This window comes from Desmodus rotundus, chromosome 7 (assembly GCF_022682495.2).
Source record: "Desmodus rotundus isolate HL8 chromosome 7, HLdesRot8A.1, whole genome shotgun sequence".
NCBI classification, from domain to species: Eukaryota; Metazoa; Chordata; class Mammalia; order Chiroptera; family Phyllostomidae; genus Desmodus; species Desmodus rotundus.
Window position 1 is genome coordinate 88,071,828 of NC_071393.1, and position 15,359 is coordinate 88,087,186.

The following is a 15,359-nucleotide window of genomic DNA, read 5'->3' on the forward strand; positions in this document are numbered from 1 at the left end:
CTCTGACATAAAACCCACTGGAATCTGATCCTGGAATTTCTGATCAGAAATCTCAGGTTCAGCATTCTTCCAGTCCAGCTATGATAAACTATTGCCTTCAGCTCCCGTTCTGTTTTTAATTCTATTGGAAAGTTTTTATTTGGTCTGTTTGATATAGCTGAAGGATAAACAGCGTCTAAAGCACTAAGCTTATATAACGAAATGTGTTCCCAGTCTCAGCCTTGCTTCCTCCTTCCAAGGAGGAAGCTGGTGAAGCCAGAGGCTGTTTTTGTTTTTGTGTTTGTTTTTTTTCTTGCTAGTGTGGGCTCCGGATATGAAGGATCTGATTTGGAATATCCCCAACTCACTGGGACATTCCTAGGCACCACTGTGTCGAGCACAGCGAAAACACTTCCGGCTTATGGTGAAGTCCACCCTTGGGAACATTATCCGTAGCAAGATGTGATGTTCTTTGTACAAGGCTCCACATGGCAGATTTATTTTAGAATTTAGTGTCAGGCTGTCCTTTATGAAGAGCTGAAGGAAGCCTATCATGTTTGCCCAAAACCGTGGTTTCCAAAAGGCTCAAGGAAAATGGACGGCCTGGTACCAGTCACTGGTAGGTTTTATGGCTACACATGTGTTTCTTCCTGCTCTACACTCTGACGTATTTTATGCTTCCATTTTAATAGCCATCTTTGAGGAAATGAGGTGGGGTAGACATATTTATTGTTTGTTTTGTTTTTTGCTTCAGAGAGTCACTGTTTGCCTTGGCCTCTCCAGGGCGGTCTTGAACCCGCAGAGACCTCCCCCCACTCTGCTTCCTGAGTGCTCCTCTGCCCTGGGAGGCCCATTTCCTGGTGGGATCCAGATTTTTCAGTTAAGGCCATTGAGGGAGCAAGACTTGGCCAGTGGCCACTTTTTTTAGTCACAGGGTTTGTCCTGACTCCTGGCCTGGGCCCAGGGCTGAGTGACTGCTGGGTGGCCCTCGAATCCCTCCACTGTAGACACGTCTTCCTTTTGGGCTCTGAAATCCTTGCTAGAGCTCCCCTCTTTGTAGGATCTGCCCTTCCTGAGAGCCCTGGTCCTACAGGTTTGCTGAGAGGGAGAAAAGGAACATAGGATTTTCAGCCAGAAAGCCTGGATTAGAAGCCCGAAACTACTCCCCCCATTTCTGAACCTTCCACCTGGGAAGTGGGGGTGATCATGTCTGCCTCAGAGAGTACGGGGAGGGTTAGTGGGCTCCCATGCCGACACTTACAGTCACTCAGTGCCGTCGCCAGGGGCTCTTGATTCTTGGTACTTCCCTCCTCGGTCCTCAGGCTGGAGCACAGCTGCAGAAGTCTCCCACGTCCTCCTAAAAGCAGATGCTATACAGCTGCAACGAGACCCTTGCCTCTGCTCGGCCAGCCTTTTACTGTCCTTTGGTGTTTTGTGGCCTCACATCCCACAGCAACTAAATTTCTGAATTTCTCTCTACAAGCCTCCAGTTCTTCCTTATCCCTTCACTTTTGGGAAAATAATCTCCCCTTCTTTCTTCTCTCCTCCCTCCCATGCTCCTGAGCACCAGGAGCTGCCTCCCCCTCATCCCTGAGCTATGCTGTCTGCCACAGGCTCAGAGAAATAGGTTCTCTCTGACTTTCATGCTGACCCCAGGGCAGGGCCTGGGTCCTGTCCCTCCCCCGCTGGACGGTCAGTCTTCCTGTCACACTCCCTTCTCATCACAGTCCATCATCCGTAATGTCTCCCTCCTCTGTGAGTCTCGTCCTCGCCTGCTAACAGTGCAGGGAATCTCTCTGGCCAACCCCTCTGTGACCTCGCCAGCCCTCTGGTTCTAGTGTCATCTCATCACCACCGGAATTCTGGAGGAGAGGCATGTCTCCATCTCTTCACGCCCAGCACCTTCCCAGTCTCTGCAGTCTGGGTCCCTCTGTGCTGAGCCTTCCAGAGCGAGCTTCTTGTCCAGCCCAGAGGCTTTCCCCCGCCCCCTTCTACCCGACCTCCCTCAGTCCTCACTCTTCTCGGGTTTTGGGGCAGGTCAGTCAGTGTTCTGGTTTTCTCTGTGTCTCCTCTAACCGGGGGGAGTGGGGAGGGCTCCCCAGGGCACGGTTCTGGATCCCCTTCAATATTCATGCATTTCTCCTTGATGAGTCCATCTGTCCTGCGGCTTCATCTGGCATCACCCATTCTCCACACCTGTATCTGTAGCCTCTCCTGGACCTTAGGGATTGATGGGGATAGTAACAGTACCTACTTCATTGCATGGCGGATTAAATGAGTAACACTGTAAAATTGCTCAAGACTTACTTTAGTAAGTGAAGTACAGGGGTCCGTTCTTGCCACCTGTGTATGGGCCTTTTGTGACCACTCCCTGTCTGCCTCCCCACCTGATCTCTTAACCTGTCCCCTTACTCTACACATGACAATTCATTCTTTCAATTCTTCCAGCGCCCCCCGCCTCTGTCTTACCTCTGCCCTTTCCCATTGGTGGTCCCCAGTTTGGAAAGCTGTAGTTCCTCTCCTACCCCTTTTTCTACCCTGCCTGATGCTGACCTCTCATTTAGGTCCCAGCCTAGGCACCCTTTCCCTGGAGAATTTCCCAGGCCTTCTAGGCTGTGACCCCTGCTGTGCACCCTGCCCCAGCACACTGCCCCTCCCCATTGCAGTAACACTGACCAGGTCTTGTCCGTTTGGCCCCCACGAGGCTGTGTGAAGGGTGAGTACTCTGTCAGTCTTTTGTCACAGTGTCCTAGGGTTGGTAGTACCGTCCAAGCAAATGGTCGAACCCACCTCATCCTTCCGGACACCCCGGCGCCAGCACAGCACGCGAGCCTGTTCGTTCACAAACACACTCCACTCTCACCTTGACGGAGTGGGTCTTTTCTGGGGACACTCCTAAATGTGTGGAGAACCTGAGGATGGAGGCAGGGGCCTAGGGCTTCCTCAGAAGGGGAGGTGCCCAGCACCCCAAAAGGTGGGGGATTTGCCAAAATGTGCTTTCACTGTGTCAGAGGCAGGCTCCAAGGGCCCTTATAGGCATCTTGTTATGTTTGTTGTTTAGAAACGAGGAGTCTGCCTCCCAGAGGTGAGATGACCAAGGTCACACACAAGTGAACCTAGAGCCGGGAAGGGAAGCTGGGCCACCCTGCCTGTCTGTGTAATTACTTCCCATCGCAGTGGAAATTTAACTGTGTTCTCAGTGAGGTCCTGGCCTGTGCCTGGGGGCGTGAACAGAACACTTTCTCCCGGGAGGCAGGTCAGGGTCCCATGGCCCAGCCGTGCTGACGCCTTCCATGTGTGGTGTCATTGGCTGGGTCACAGCCACGCTCCGAGAGGGGCTGTGAGCCTGCATTCGTTACCCGTGGACTCTGTGCCCATACAGCAGTTACAGGAATTCCCCCAGCACCTCCTCTGCCACATGTGATTCCGAGGGCTCAGGGGCCAGGAGCAGCGGGAATGGCCGCAGGCGGAGATGTTCGTGCTCTGCCCGCTGACCCTTCGCGTGGCTGGCATTTTTTCCCTGCTGTACACAAGCCTGAAGGAGACTGGCTGCCTCCCAGTCTCGGGTTTTGTGTGGCAGCCATCTTTGGACCCTAGGTCTCTTTGGAGCCTTCTCACTGAGTTGGTCAAGAGAGAGCAGGTGGCACCTCAGGCAGTGGGCGGTGGGTCTGGCCCCGGTCTCCATCCTGTTTCCTCCAGTTGTGCGCATGACTGCCAGGGGCCACAGCGTCCTCTGCTGTGCAGTTCCAAACGCACACGGCCTAGAAGCCTGCCGAGCAGAAATGCAACAATGTGAACATTATTATATGATTTTTTTGATCACATGGGTACCCCCTCACCTGCGGGTGGAGTCCCAGCCTCCCTCGCTGTGGTGTCTGAGGCCTCCATGTCCGGGCCCTGCCCATCGGCAGTCTGCTTCCTTACCATCCCTGCCACCCCCTCTGGCCCAGCCACACCACGCTGCTTGTCATGCAGCGCACACACCGTGGCTGGGTCAGGGATAGATGGAAGCGCATGCTAGCCTGGCCCGGCGTGGTGGTATCTCCTTTTATTATTTCTGGGGCCCCCAGGCCTTGTTCTCCAGGTGGGGACAGGGTGAGCTTATCTTTCACTCCCAGGGACCCTGTACAGGTGGTGAAAGCCCAAGTCGGGCCAGACTGTTATAAATGCTCCCCAGGCATCAGGGACTCCTGTGTGGACACCTTTTACCCAGGTTGAACCGGAAGCTTAAGAAAGAAGGGACAGTTTCATTTTCCTGGCCCACTTCTTAGTTTTCCTGGCTCCTCTGGACAGTCCTGTGAACAAGGTCTGGGGCCTTTGCCTCTGATGCTCATTCTACTGAGGCTGAAAGCCCACTGGGGATGGGGCACAGAGATGCTCAGTTTTCAGGCAGGCGACTGGATTTCTTTTCGGACGCTGCTCAGCGGGGCTCATTTCTCATTAGTACAGAAGAAATCCTCAGTAATGTTGAGCCCATGCCAGGTCACCGGGAGCCACCCGGGGTTCTTGCTGACTTCTGTTTCTGGCGTAAGAAGGGAGGGCTCTCGCAGTGTTTGAGACCTGCCGACTGTGGAAGCCCTTCTGAAGTTTGAACTTGCAGTGCAGTGCGGGGAATGAGAGCCGTGCCTGCCACTAGTTACGTAGATTTCGGACAAGCTGGGTGACCGACTTGTCCAGGTTTGCGTGGCACTTGCCCAGCTTCAGCATTGAAGGCCCTGGGCAAGTTGGGAGGTTCATCACCGTACAACTTGATTGGCTTCTCCAAGCTCTAGTGTCCCCGGCAGAGACAGTGCCACCTACTTCTTGGGGTGGTTGTGGACATAATAGGATGGTGCGTGTGGAGTGCTGAACAGGTGCATCGGGTTTTAGAGCTGCTGTAACGAAGCACCGCAGACTGGGGTCCAGAGCAACAGGAGTGTGTTGTCTCAGTGCCGGAGGTCAGGTCTGAAGTCGAAATGCCAGCAGGCCGTCCTCCCTCTGGACCTGCAGGCGAAGTCTTGCTTGCTTCTTCCTCGCTGCTGGCGGTTGTCTGGCCGTCTTTGGCATGCCTTGACTGTAGGCGCCTCACGGCCGTCCTGTCTCCACGTGGCATTCTTCCTGTGTCAGGTCTTCGCACGGCCGGCCGCTGTCTTCCCTCCGTGCACCTCTGTCTGGGCATCCACCTTTCCCCTCTACGAGGACACCAGTCACGCGGCTCAGGGCCCACTTCAGTTTTACTTGACCACCTCTGTAAAGACCCCGTTTCCAGAGAAGGCCACACCTGAGGCACTGGTTGGGGGAGCGGTTAGGACATCAATATATCTTTTGGGGGGACACAGTTCTACTCAGCAGCCGGGTTAGCTATGACTATTATTGTCATTTGTATCATTGTCTTTGCAATCACCGAGAAACCAAGAACATCTAAGAAACAGCTCCTGCACCCAAGAGAAATGGCGGGAGGCCCCGTCACGAGCAGGAGCCAGCCTGGTTGTTGAAATTCCGTATCTGGAGCCATTTCGGCACAAAGGGTCCTGGAAGAACCCCTCTGACCCCCGGCTTTTGCTCTCTTTCATGTAGATGGAGCAGATGAGGAATGAGCTACTTCAGGAAAGAGCTGTGAGGCAAGACCTGGAGTGTGACAAGATTTCCCTGGAGAGACAGGTGAGGGCAGCTTGGGCTCGAACCCCGTGGCATCTGCCTTGTGCAGCACCCCAAACTCTGGGCTGTACCTCGCCCGAGAGGTATTCCTGAGACCATTTCTGGACAGGCTTTTCTCAGTAATATTAAATATGCTTGGAAGTTTACAGCTGAGGGGAGCGGGGGGTGGGGGAATTGCAAGTGTTTTTTAGATCCCCAAAGGGGCTAAATTCTAATGTAAGAGAGTAATAAAGAACCAGTGTTATCAAACATGTGAGTTGCTAATGAAGCTTACCAGACTCGTTATTTCTTTTACGTGCTGTTCACCGAATGATGTGTGATAGTGGTGAAGGAGCCTATTTCTCCTGCCAATAGGTTTAGGAAAGGCCGAGGTCAAGTGCCTGACATCCAGGAGTCCTAGGCCACGGGAAAGATTTCACTCAGGCTTCTAAGGGAATGTGACAGAACCTCCTCTTTTGGGCTGTCAGGACAGGGTGCTTCCCCAGGCCCCCCTGGGTCACCCGTCCTGGTGTGAAAAGCAGGCTGGTCGAAGTCACTGACCATCTGTGGGCTCCAGCTGTAGTCCGCTCTGCAGACAGAATGGTGGACCCGCAGCTCCTCACAGTGTCCCCGTCTGATTCCAGAACAAGGACTTAAAGAGCCGGATCATCCACCTGGAAGGTTCCTACCGGTCCAGCAAGGAGGGGCTGGTGGTGCAGCTGGAGACCAGGATCGCAGAGCTGGAGGACCGTCTGGAGAGCGAGGAGAGGTGAGCCCAGCCCGCCGGCAGTGCGTAGGCCTGGCAGGCAGCGACCGCCACGTTACAGAGCGCTTTCACGTTTGTATCTCTTCCCGTCCTCAGAAGCCTTCCCGTGAGGAAGGCAGAGCACGTACAGCCTTGCTGTTATTATTTCCACTTGGCAGGTGAGAAAACTGAGACCCACCCAAGTACTTGAGGAAGGTAGCCTGGCTGAGTATTGCTGTAGCTGGACTAAAACTTAGGCCTCCTGCTCTTAGTCCATAGCTTTTTCACTGTCCTTGCTGCTTCTTTCCCTGTCCCCTCAGTAGGACAGGCTGCCTCATAAGTGACAAGTTTGAGCCAGATTAGAGGCGAGGGGGCTGACTCTGCCCTGAGGGCAAAGTGTATCCACTCTGCTTGGCAGAGGCCAAGTGGCCAAGAGGCAGGTCGCCCCACAGTGGGTGGGAGGGACACCGGATCAGAGGACCACACACCTTTCCAGCACCATGACTCTGCCGCTAGCTTTCAGGTTGCAGCCCGAGGACCAGCACCAGGTCGAACTTGCTTGACCAGCCTCACTTCTTACTTGCGACCCCTCTCCTTTTAGGAGGGGTGTGGGTGTGCATACGTGTGGGTATGACATTTCACATGATCTGTTATCAGTGGGACTCTTGGGGGCTGGGCTGGAACAGCCTAGTGTGGCCGCCTGGCAGGGACCTTCTGTCTTACAAAGTAAAGCTCAGGACAGGAAGAACGCAGGACATGTCTAGTCCCACCTCAGCCCCTCTCTGGCTCTGAAACCTCAGGCAAGTCACTGTCCTTCTTAGAGGCCCTATTTCCTCATCTTGTCTGATGACCAGCCCTTTCCTCCTGTAGTCACGTGTCTCTCTGACCCTCAGCCTTGAGTGGACCAGGCAGCCCTGGCTGGGACTTGCCCTCCTCCACGGCCTGGGCCAGGGCTCCTGTGGGGCTGGGATCAGAGAGCCTTCACTTCTGCTTGCCCCACCCTTCCAGGGACCGGGCCAGCCTCCAGCTCAGCAACCGACGCCTGGAGCGGAAGGTGAAGGAGCTGGTGATGCAGGTGGACGATGAGCACCTGTCGCTGACTGATCAGAAGGACCAGGTGAGGGACCCTCTGCAAATTCATTTCAGATGAGACTATATCTCTTAGGCTGGGAAACAAGAGGGAGGTGAGGCCTCTTGGGGGTGGGGGGGTGATGGAGTTGTGGGCTGATCCCTGGCTTTCACTCCACCCAGTTATGTTATAGAATGGAGCCTCTATAGGGTGCTTTAGTGAGGATTTTAGCAAACTTCAGACCCTGAACTTGTAAAAAGCAGACTCCTCTGCCACAGAGGCTTATCTCCACTTTCCCATGAAACTGGCTGCCCTCCTTTGCATATCTTGGTGGCCTGGGAAGAAGGTGGCTAGACCGCTGGCTTGTCCATGCTGGGGCTCTTCTCCATCACAGCTGGGCTGAAGACCAGCACTAGCCTGCTCTCTCTCCCAATGCAGCTGAGCCTGCGCTTGAAAGCAATGAAGCGACAGGTAGAGGAGGCCGAGGAGGAGATCGACAGACTAGAAAGCTCTAAAAAGAAGCTGCAGAGGGAGCTGGAGGAGCAGATGGATGTGAATGAGCAGCTGCAGGGACAGCTCAGTTCCATGAAGAAGAACCTGAGGTGGGTAAGCGCCGTGACCCCTCAGGCGCCGTCCCCCCTGGCATTTGAGGAGAGTGCAGTGCTTTTAGGGCACCCTCACTTCTGCTCCTTCAAGCCAGTGTCTTGTTGTTGCCTTTTGGGGGTCATCCCATCCTAGAGATGAGAGCCACTTACCCTATGTGCAGTCACCCCATGTGCTCAGTAGGGCCTCACATTTGTCATCCTCATACCAATACCCTGACATCAGCCAGCAGATATTATCCCTGTTGTCCATAAGGGGAAACTGAGGCTCAGAGCAGGTAACACTAGCTCCTACCACCGTGGAGGGGGCAGCTCCTCTCTCAGCCCTCACCACACCTACCACATGACTTCAGGAGAAATAAAATACAGTTTTGGTCTGTAGCCCCGTGAGGACTAGGATATCCTGGGTTTCAGGAGAGAATTGCCATGGTCTTAAGGGGTTGGGTGGGGGTCATTCTTCCTGCCCCAGGTCACTGCCTTGGGCATTGGGGGGAGGGGGTGGATTGGGTTCATGCTCCTCCATGGAGTTGAGCCTTTTTAGAGGCTGACTATGCTTGTAGTTCTCTTATGAATGGACAAAATGCTCCAGCCCCTTGAGAATTTTATAAACAGGGCCCATCCATTGTGAACCTGGCCCCAGGGCTAGCATTAGGGTGCAACGTTATAGGGGGAACCAAAAATCTCAGCAATCAAGGTAAGTAATATTAAGTGCAATATTTTTCAAAATTGATGCAAAAAAAATCCCCAGTGGATAAGATATCAAAAATTTCAGTTAAGATGGGGTCAGTACCAGCACCCTGATGAGCCATATCGGAGGTTGAAGCTCAGGGAAAAGTATGTACTACTGACCTTGTCCCAGCCCTGCCCAACCCGCCCTGCCCACACGGGCTTGTATGCTGGGAGGTGGGCGTTTGCTCTCTGTTGCTCAAAGAGCTGGCAGGGGCAGACCTGTCAGGTTCACATGCTCCCCTGCCACTTGATGGGGTGGAGAGGCAGGAACCCGAGACCCTTCCTTCACCTCCAGATCAGAGAGGCGCCCCAGTCCAGGGCCAGGAATCATGACCGCGTTGTTCCAGCAGGCAGAAGAAGCTGCCCAGTAAAGTGCTGGATGACATGGACGACGATGACGACCTCAGCACCGATGGGGGGAGCCTCTATGAGGCTCCCCTGAGCTACACCTTCCCCAGGGATGCCATCAGCCAGATCTGAGTCCACCTCCGGCGCTGTGGAGGTGGCCCATCATTCCTCCCAGGGACCTTCGACGCCCACAGCAGGAGGCAGGAAAAGCAGCGTCTGTCTGGAGCTGAGACCCATCGCCGCCTCTTCACATAACCAGCCGATGGATTCCTCCACGCTCCATTCTCGGATCCAGAGTGGCAGTGCAGCTCTTGGATCTTAGGCAGGGAGCCACAGCAGTTTAAATGCTGAGACGCCTGAGGCCTAGCAGCCGCTACCCATTGGGGTGTTTGGGAAAACATAATTTAGCAGGCTGAAGTCCTCTCTGCACAGCTGTCTGCAGACAGTTTGCATTGCTGCTCCTGCCCCTCTGCTGTCCCCTGCCAGGAGAAAGGGTCCAAAATGCTAGTTCTATTTAATAGCCGCTGTGCATGGCGGGAAATGATGTACAGGCTGTATATATTTTAAAGCAGACTTTCTCCTGACTGCTGCTGTTCCATTTGGAATGTTACAGAGGCTTCCTAGGGTGGCGTGTTTGTCAAGGTCACACATCTATATTGAGTATTATTTTTTAAAATACGAAGTTACTAGATTTTAAGTATTCAGGAGCAGAGGCAAGACAGAGAAGATAGAATAAAGACCTCTCTGGACATCAGAGTTGGAAAAAAGGGTTCTCGTGGTGACAAGGGACAGTTAACCCTGAGAAGAGAAATGCAGGTGGTCTCGGTAAACAACTTGCTGACGGAAGGAGAGAGAATCAGAGGGTCGCTTGTATCTGTGGCCTTGGTTATTAATTTTATCTAGAACACTGTTAGAATTTCTGAACCATGCTGAGATCAACTCCCAATCACCAGCTGTCATTTCTTTTACACCGGGGGTTGGGAGACTTAGAAGTAAGGTTTTTGACAAATGATGTTGCCCTCCTGTCACTTCTTATTGGTCCTCTCCACCCGCCTCCTAAAGCAGGCCTCTGAATTGGGCTCTCCTGGTCCTTCAATGGGGTGACTGCTGGGGGCAGAGTAGGAGGACAAGGGGACAAGGCTCATGGACTTAGGGGTGAGGAAGAGGCAGGCGGTGTCCAGGAAGGTCATGGGGAAAAGGAGAAGAGATAAGCAGGTGTGTGTGGGTTTGGGTGGGATGGAAGAGAAGGAGGAAGTTCTTGAAAGCTGGGGAGATGTGTGGACAGGAGGTAGATTGAGCAGGATCTCAGGTTTATGTCAGGAAAGGGAGGAAGACAACATAAATCAGACAGAAGTATGTCTGTGCAAACTGGGAGGCTCCTGCCAACTGCCTGGGACAGAGGGACATCAGCCAGCACCAGGCACGAGGTGGCTAGGAATGGTGAGGTCTGGGCAAGGCCACGTTGCAGGGACAGAATCACAGGGAGCGTGGTGTTGGGAGAATGCCGGGTATACCAGCACTCCCTCCTGGCCTTCCTGGTGTCTCCTCCCTCTGTGACAGTCCTCAGGTACATCCAGAGGCCAGGTCCAATCACAGCTGGGCTCTCATAGGTCAGGGCCAGGGAGAGAACCCTGTGAGTTGTGTGCTTGTACGGGGCAGAGGAGGCAATGTTAACCTGCTTCAGCAGTGTACCCAAGCTCCCCAGTAGATGAGAGCCCTGTGGACCTGAGAACTCCATGACAGCTGCCGTGGGAGAGCAGGGAATCTCTGTGCCCTACCTACCCCATGTCACCAAGCCCACAAAACAAGATTCCGAGTGATCAGCCTGGTGTAAGGGCAGGTGTGATCCCCCTGCAGGTGAGGCCTCTGGCACAGGAGAGCCAAGCCCTCCTCCACCTCTGATTTGGGGTGTGGACAGATTCCTCCCTTTAGCCATTCATTCATTTAGCAAATATATGTTGAGCATCTACAATGTTCCAGACATGGTCTGAGGCACTGGGGATGTAATGTGAGTAAAATGGATCAGAATCGCACCACTCCTGGACCGCAGTCAGGGGAAAGGGAATCATAGACAACAGTCATGCAAACGGACACAGGCTGAGTCCCCACCCAGCCCTGGACCCTGCTGCACTCTTGGGGCTGCAACAAGCCTACGGTTGGTTGACTGGCTCACTGGGACTCCCACCATGACCCTCACTATGGTCGTGCTTTGCCTGCTGCTTCCACCATCATTAGACATTTGCTGAGAAGCCTGCCTAGTGATGCCTCAGCCCACTCATGACTGAGGCTGGGGGATGAGAAAGCCCTGAGGCCCAAGAGCTTTGGGAGCGAGTGAGTGTCTTGGTTTGTAAGAAAGCCCCAGCCCCTTGTCTTGGCCTGTTTCTCCTGGTACCCATGGGCTGCCTGCGAGGAGCAAAGATGCCCACGGAAAGAGCCAGAAGCCTGGCATCCTTACCCTATATAATGGGCCGTTTTAAATATTAAATGTGCCATTCTTCATAGTGTTGGAGCTGGCAGTGAGCCGGATGCACGCAGTGTAGCTTTGAGGTGGAAAGAATACTGGACTGGGCATTGAATGGACGTTTTCAAGTCCAGGTTTATCTTATACCAGTGACCTTGACAGGGCATGTGCCCTCAGAGCCACAGAGTGCCCAGAATAAATGAGGACCAGGGCCCAAGGTTCTTTCCAGCTCTGACATGCTCTCATTCTTTGATTTTATTATATATACTTTTTTTTTGTTTATTGCTTTAAGAACTAACCCCACTGAAAAATATTTTCTTTAGCTAGCTTGAAAAGAAAAGATATTTTATTTAATAAACAAATATGTGACCAAATGCAATGCTGAGGAGACAATTATCATCTATCTTTATAATTTTTTTCTGCTTCTGGGAGTCATTTGACAATGCCAGTAGGCTTGTTCTGTTGGGTTTCTGCGTTCGAGTCTGGTTTGATTGCTTTGGCTTGTCATGGGGAAGAGACGTTCTTGTGTAGCTACCTCCATGTAAGTGAACTGGATCAAGCAAGATTGCCTTTCAATAAACTGTCACCCGACGGGAATCTCAGCTCTCCCATTATTTTGGCTTCCTTGTTTTCTCCAGAGCTTAGCTCCGTGTCTGCCAAGAAATAGCCAAAGTGAATGGCTGGAAGCTCCTCGAGGAAGTGAAATCTGGTGGCAGTCCAGGCCTGAGACCATTTCTGAACCAGAAGGGTAGGGAGGGGTTGGTGGTGAACACAAGAATAAACAGGCAGCCCCTGATCATTCCTCATTCCTAAACCAAAATGGGTTCCCCTATCATCACCTAATCTCTCCTGATTGACAGTAGGTACCCATTTTATAGGAAATGGAAGTTCTCCATAGAAAGGACCTTGGGGTCGGCCAATGGGAGCAGGTGGAGGAGGGGCATTTCTCAGCTGTCACTCCCTGCTTTGTGCAGTGTTTGAGGCCATGGCTCCTGTTTGTGGGCTCCCTGGTGCTGCAGCTTCCATGGACTTGGGTGACCATACCTCTTCCTCGTGCCTCCAGGTCTCAAGGTGGGTGTGGCTTCCTGCCGCTGTTCCTCTGGGTCGCTCGGCAGCCCTGGGGGGCTCTCATCCAGCACTCTGCCCCCCACGCCCTCGATGCCCCCAGGCGTGTGAGCATCCTTGCACCCCGCAATCCTGCAGCCCTTGACTTTCCTTATTCTGACCAGAGCGTCTCAAGTAGAAAAGATTTTCTAATGGTAATAAGTCCTCCAAGCCTGTGCATAAATTGCTTTTCTTAGAAGTCAGGTTTATTGAGGCATCCTTTTATCCCATACAGTAAAAGGTGCTCTTTTTGGTATTATTTACTTTTGAAGCTGTATTTAGATCTCCTTGGCCCCTCTGCCAGGGTCCTTGTGGGAATGAGTTCTGAGAGGTCCCCTCTTCCTCAGGCCTGCCGGAGGAATGTCACCCAGGAGCCCAGAATCAAAGGGAAAACCTCCTCCCAGGCCCGCAGCTCCTTCCTCCACATTTTCCTCCACATTCTTTCTTTGCACTTGAGGATAGTTACAGTGATCCTGTCGTTGTTGGAGACAGTCATTAGCCAGAAAGTTTTGAGTTCTAAGTTTTCAAACAATAGGGAAAAATGACTCAACAGCAACTTCCTATCAGGGGCTTAACAGCCCCACATCCAGAAATCCCAGGCTTTGCAGAGACATCAGCGACGACTGCATCCTGCTCTCAGACCTGCTGAGTGCCCAGCGCTGAAAATCACGGTGGTCACTCATGCGCTTGACCTGAGACCCAGCCTGTCTTCATCAGCAAAGCAAGGTTTCAGTGTGTGCCCCACGCTGGGTCCATTAAGGCTGGAAGGTACTCAGTGCAGTTTCAAAACACATCCAACAGCAGGGCCTATTCTGTGGGGGGCGATTATTTGCAAGCTGCCCAGCGTGTGGAATCTCACTCAGTCTCGCAACAGATTGTCAACAACTCCTTCGTGATGCCAGAGGTGTTCTGGGTAAACAGAGCTAAACAGTTTTATGAGAAAGGCAGGAACTGACAGGTAGGGAATCTGAGGCTTGACGAAGTTGGATATTTTGCTGTAGGTCACACCAGGAGCAAACAGCCAGCCTGTGGGTAGAGCCTGCCAACTGCAGGCCACGTGCTGTGGGAGACAGAAGGATGAGAACACAGTCTAGGACCTTCAGAAGCTTCCAGTGTAATGGTAAGGATGGAGATTACTGAGCTAAGTGGAAATGAGATATGAATACTAAGTCCTCATGTACTTACGGCTTACCAAATCTGTCTCTCTCTCTTTGTGCTCGGCTAGCTCGCACTATGTATAGTCAGTACCGCATTTTCTCTGAGGCTGTATACAATGCAATAGCTAATGAGTGTCGCACTTACCCGCCACATGTCAGGCATTGTTCTAACCCCTTTACATGTGTGGACTCACATGGTCTTCACAACCACCCCCTGAGCAGGTACTGCCGTGACAAGTGGGCCACCCAGGCGGAGGAGTTACTACCCTGCCCGAGGGCACGTGGCAGGAGGTGGGATAAGCAGGATGGGCATCTGGGTCTGGTTCTGGGGTCCACACTCTGGACCAGGAAGCTCTGCTGCCTCTTACCCACACTCAGCACCTGGGAGCACAAAGGTCTCATCGGATCTTGTATTAGGGACTCCTGAGGCCTCTTTATCCTTCTTTCAGATCTCCCCTTCAAGTGCGGGGTGCTAGCCAGCTGACAGCCGGCTGCCTGCCTCCACTTTGAGCTCTGCATGCAAAGGCAGCTGGAGATCAAAGCTAACCTTCAAAGCCACACACCTGATGGACGTGGCTATCACAGATTTTTAGCTGCACTTACAGCCTGGCTGTCTGTGGTGCCATCGGCTGCTGTGACCTTGGATCTCTCGTTTTGCCTTCGATGCTGCTCTGGTGCCGTGCCAGCCTGACTTGTCTGGGCCTGAGCTGGGTGTGCTGGCTGCCCTGGGGGGTCATCGGGCCTCCCCACTGTCTCACTGTGTGGAAGGTTGCCTTTGTGCAACATCAGCAGGTCCCTGAGTTGGGTCGGACGTTCACCTTCCCAATCCCCAGACTGCTTTATGATGAGAACCTTCTGGAACAGTATATGACAATAATAATCTTTACTCTGTGGTTAGTACACCTTTCATATTAGTCTTACATTTAAAACTGCACCTACAACCTGAAATGAGCAGATTGTCCTCACGGAATACTGTTGGCCGAGGTCACAAATAACACCCCTCACCCCAGAGTAGCTTGAAGAATATTGGGTGGTGGGGCTGGAGGCGAAGAACACTGGATTTGGCAGCAGCGTCTGCTAAGCAGGAGGAGTGATCCCAGTGGAAGTGGGCTCTGGATCCCTGCGAGTGAGCAGCGTCCCTGTGTACAGGGAGGGAGAAAGTCTCTGGGACACAGCCAGCTTCAGGACTTAGAGACCTGTGCAGAAGCTCATCTTGAAGGAAAGGGACCCCTCTGCCTCAGCTGGTCCCAAAAGGAGTGGGGCTCCTGCTGTGGAAGCTGGCCTTCTGGCCTCCTTGACTTGGTGTGTGAGCTGGGGGTGGGGAATATGTGTACAGGTTGGGGAGGTGATAGGCACCTGCTTCCCCATCCACCCAACACAAAGGGCATCCCTTCTGAACCCCTCCCAGGGACTCTACAAAGACAAACCAAGGTTGCACTGTGGATGGGCCTGCTGGTCTTTGGGGGCAACAGGAATGATTCTTTTTTTTTCTTTTTTAAACATCAATGTGTGGTTGCCTCTTGCGCACCCCCCACTGGGGACCTGGCCT

The 15,359-nt window shown here is 53.0% G+C and overlaps 1 protein-coding gene across 3 annotated transcripts in view; it reads left to right on the forward strand.

The window, feature by feature from the left end:
• Positions 1-12,163, forward strand: part of CGNL1 (cingulin like 1) — a 152,328-nt gene extending 140,165 nt beyond the window's left edge. For 2 of the 3 annotated variants that reach the window (XM_053928490.1, XM_053928492.1), the window contains exons 15-19: positions 5,536-5,619; positions 6,240-6,364; positions 7,349-7,457; positions 7,848-8,011; positions 9,088-12,163. In XM_053928490.1, coding sequence (XP_053784465.1) covers positions 5,536-5,619; positions 6,240-6,364; positions 7,349-7,457; positions 7,848-8,011; positions 9,088-9,220 — 615 coding nt within the window. In that variant the 3' untranslated portion in view covers positions 9,221-12,163. The remainder of the gene's footprint in view (positions 1-5,535; positions 5,620-6,239; positions 6,365-7,348; positions 7,458-7,847; positions 8,012-9,087) is intronic. The other variant, XM_053928491.1, reaches the window with a different exon arrangement.
• Positions 12,164-15,359: the final 3,196 nt, after the last annotated feature.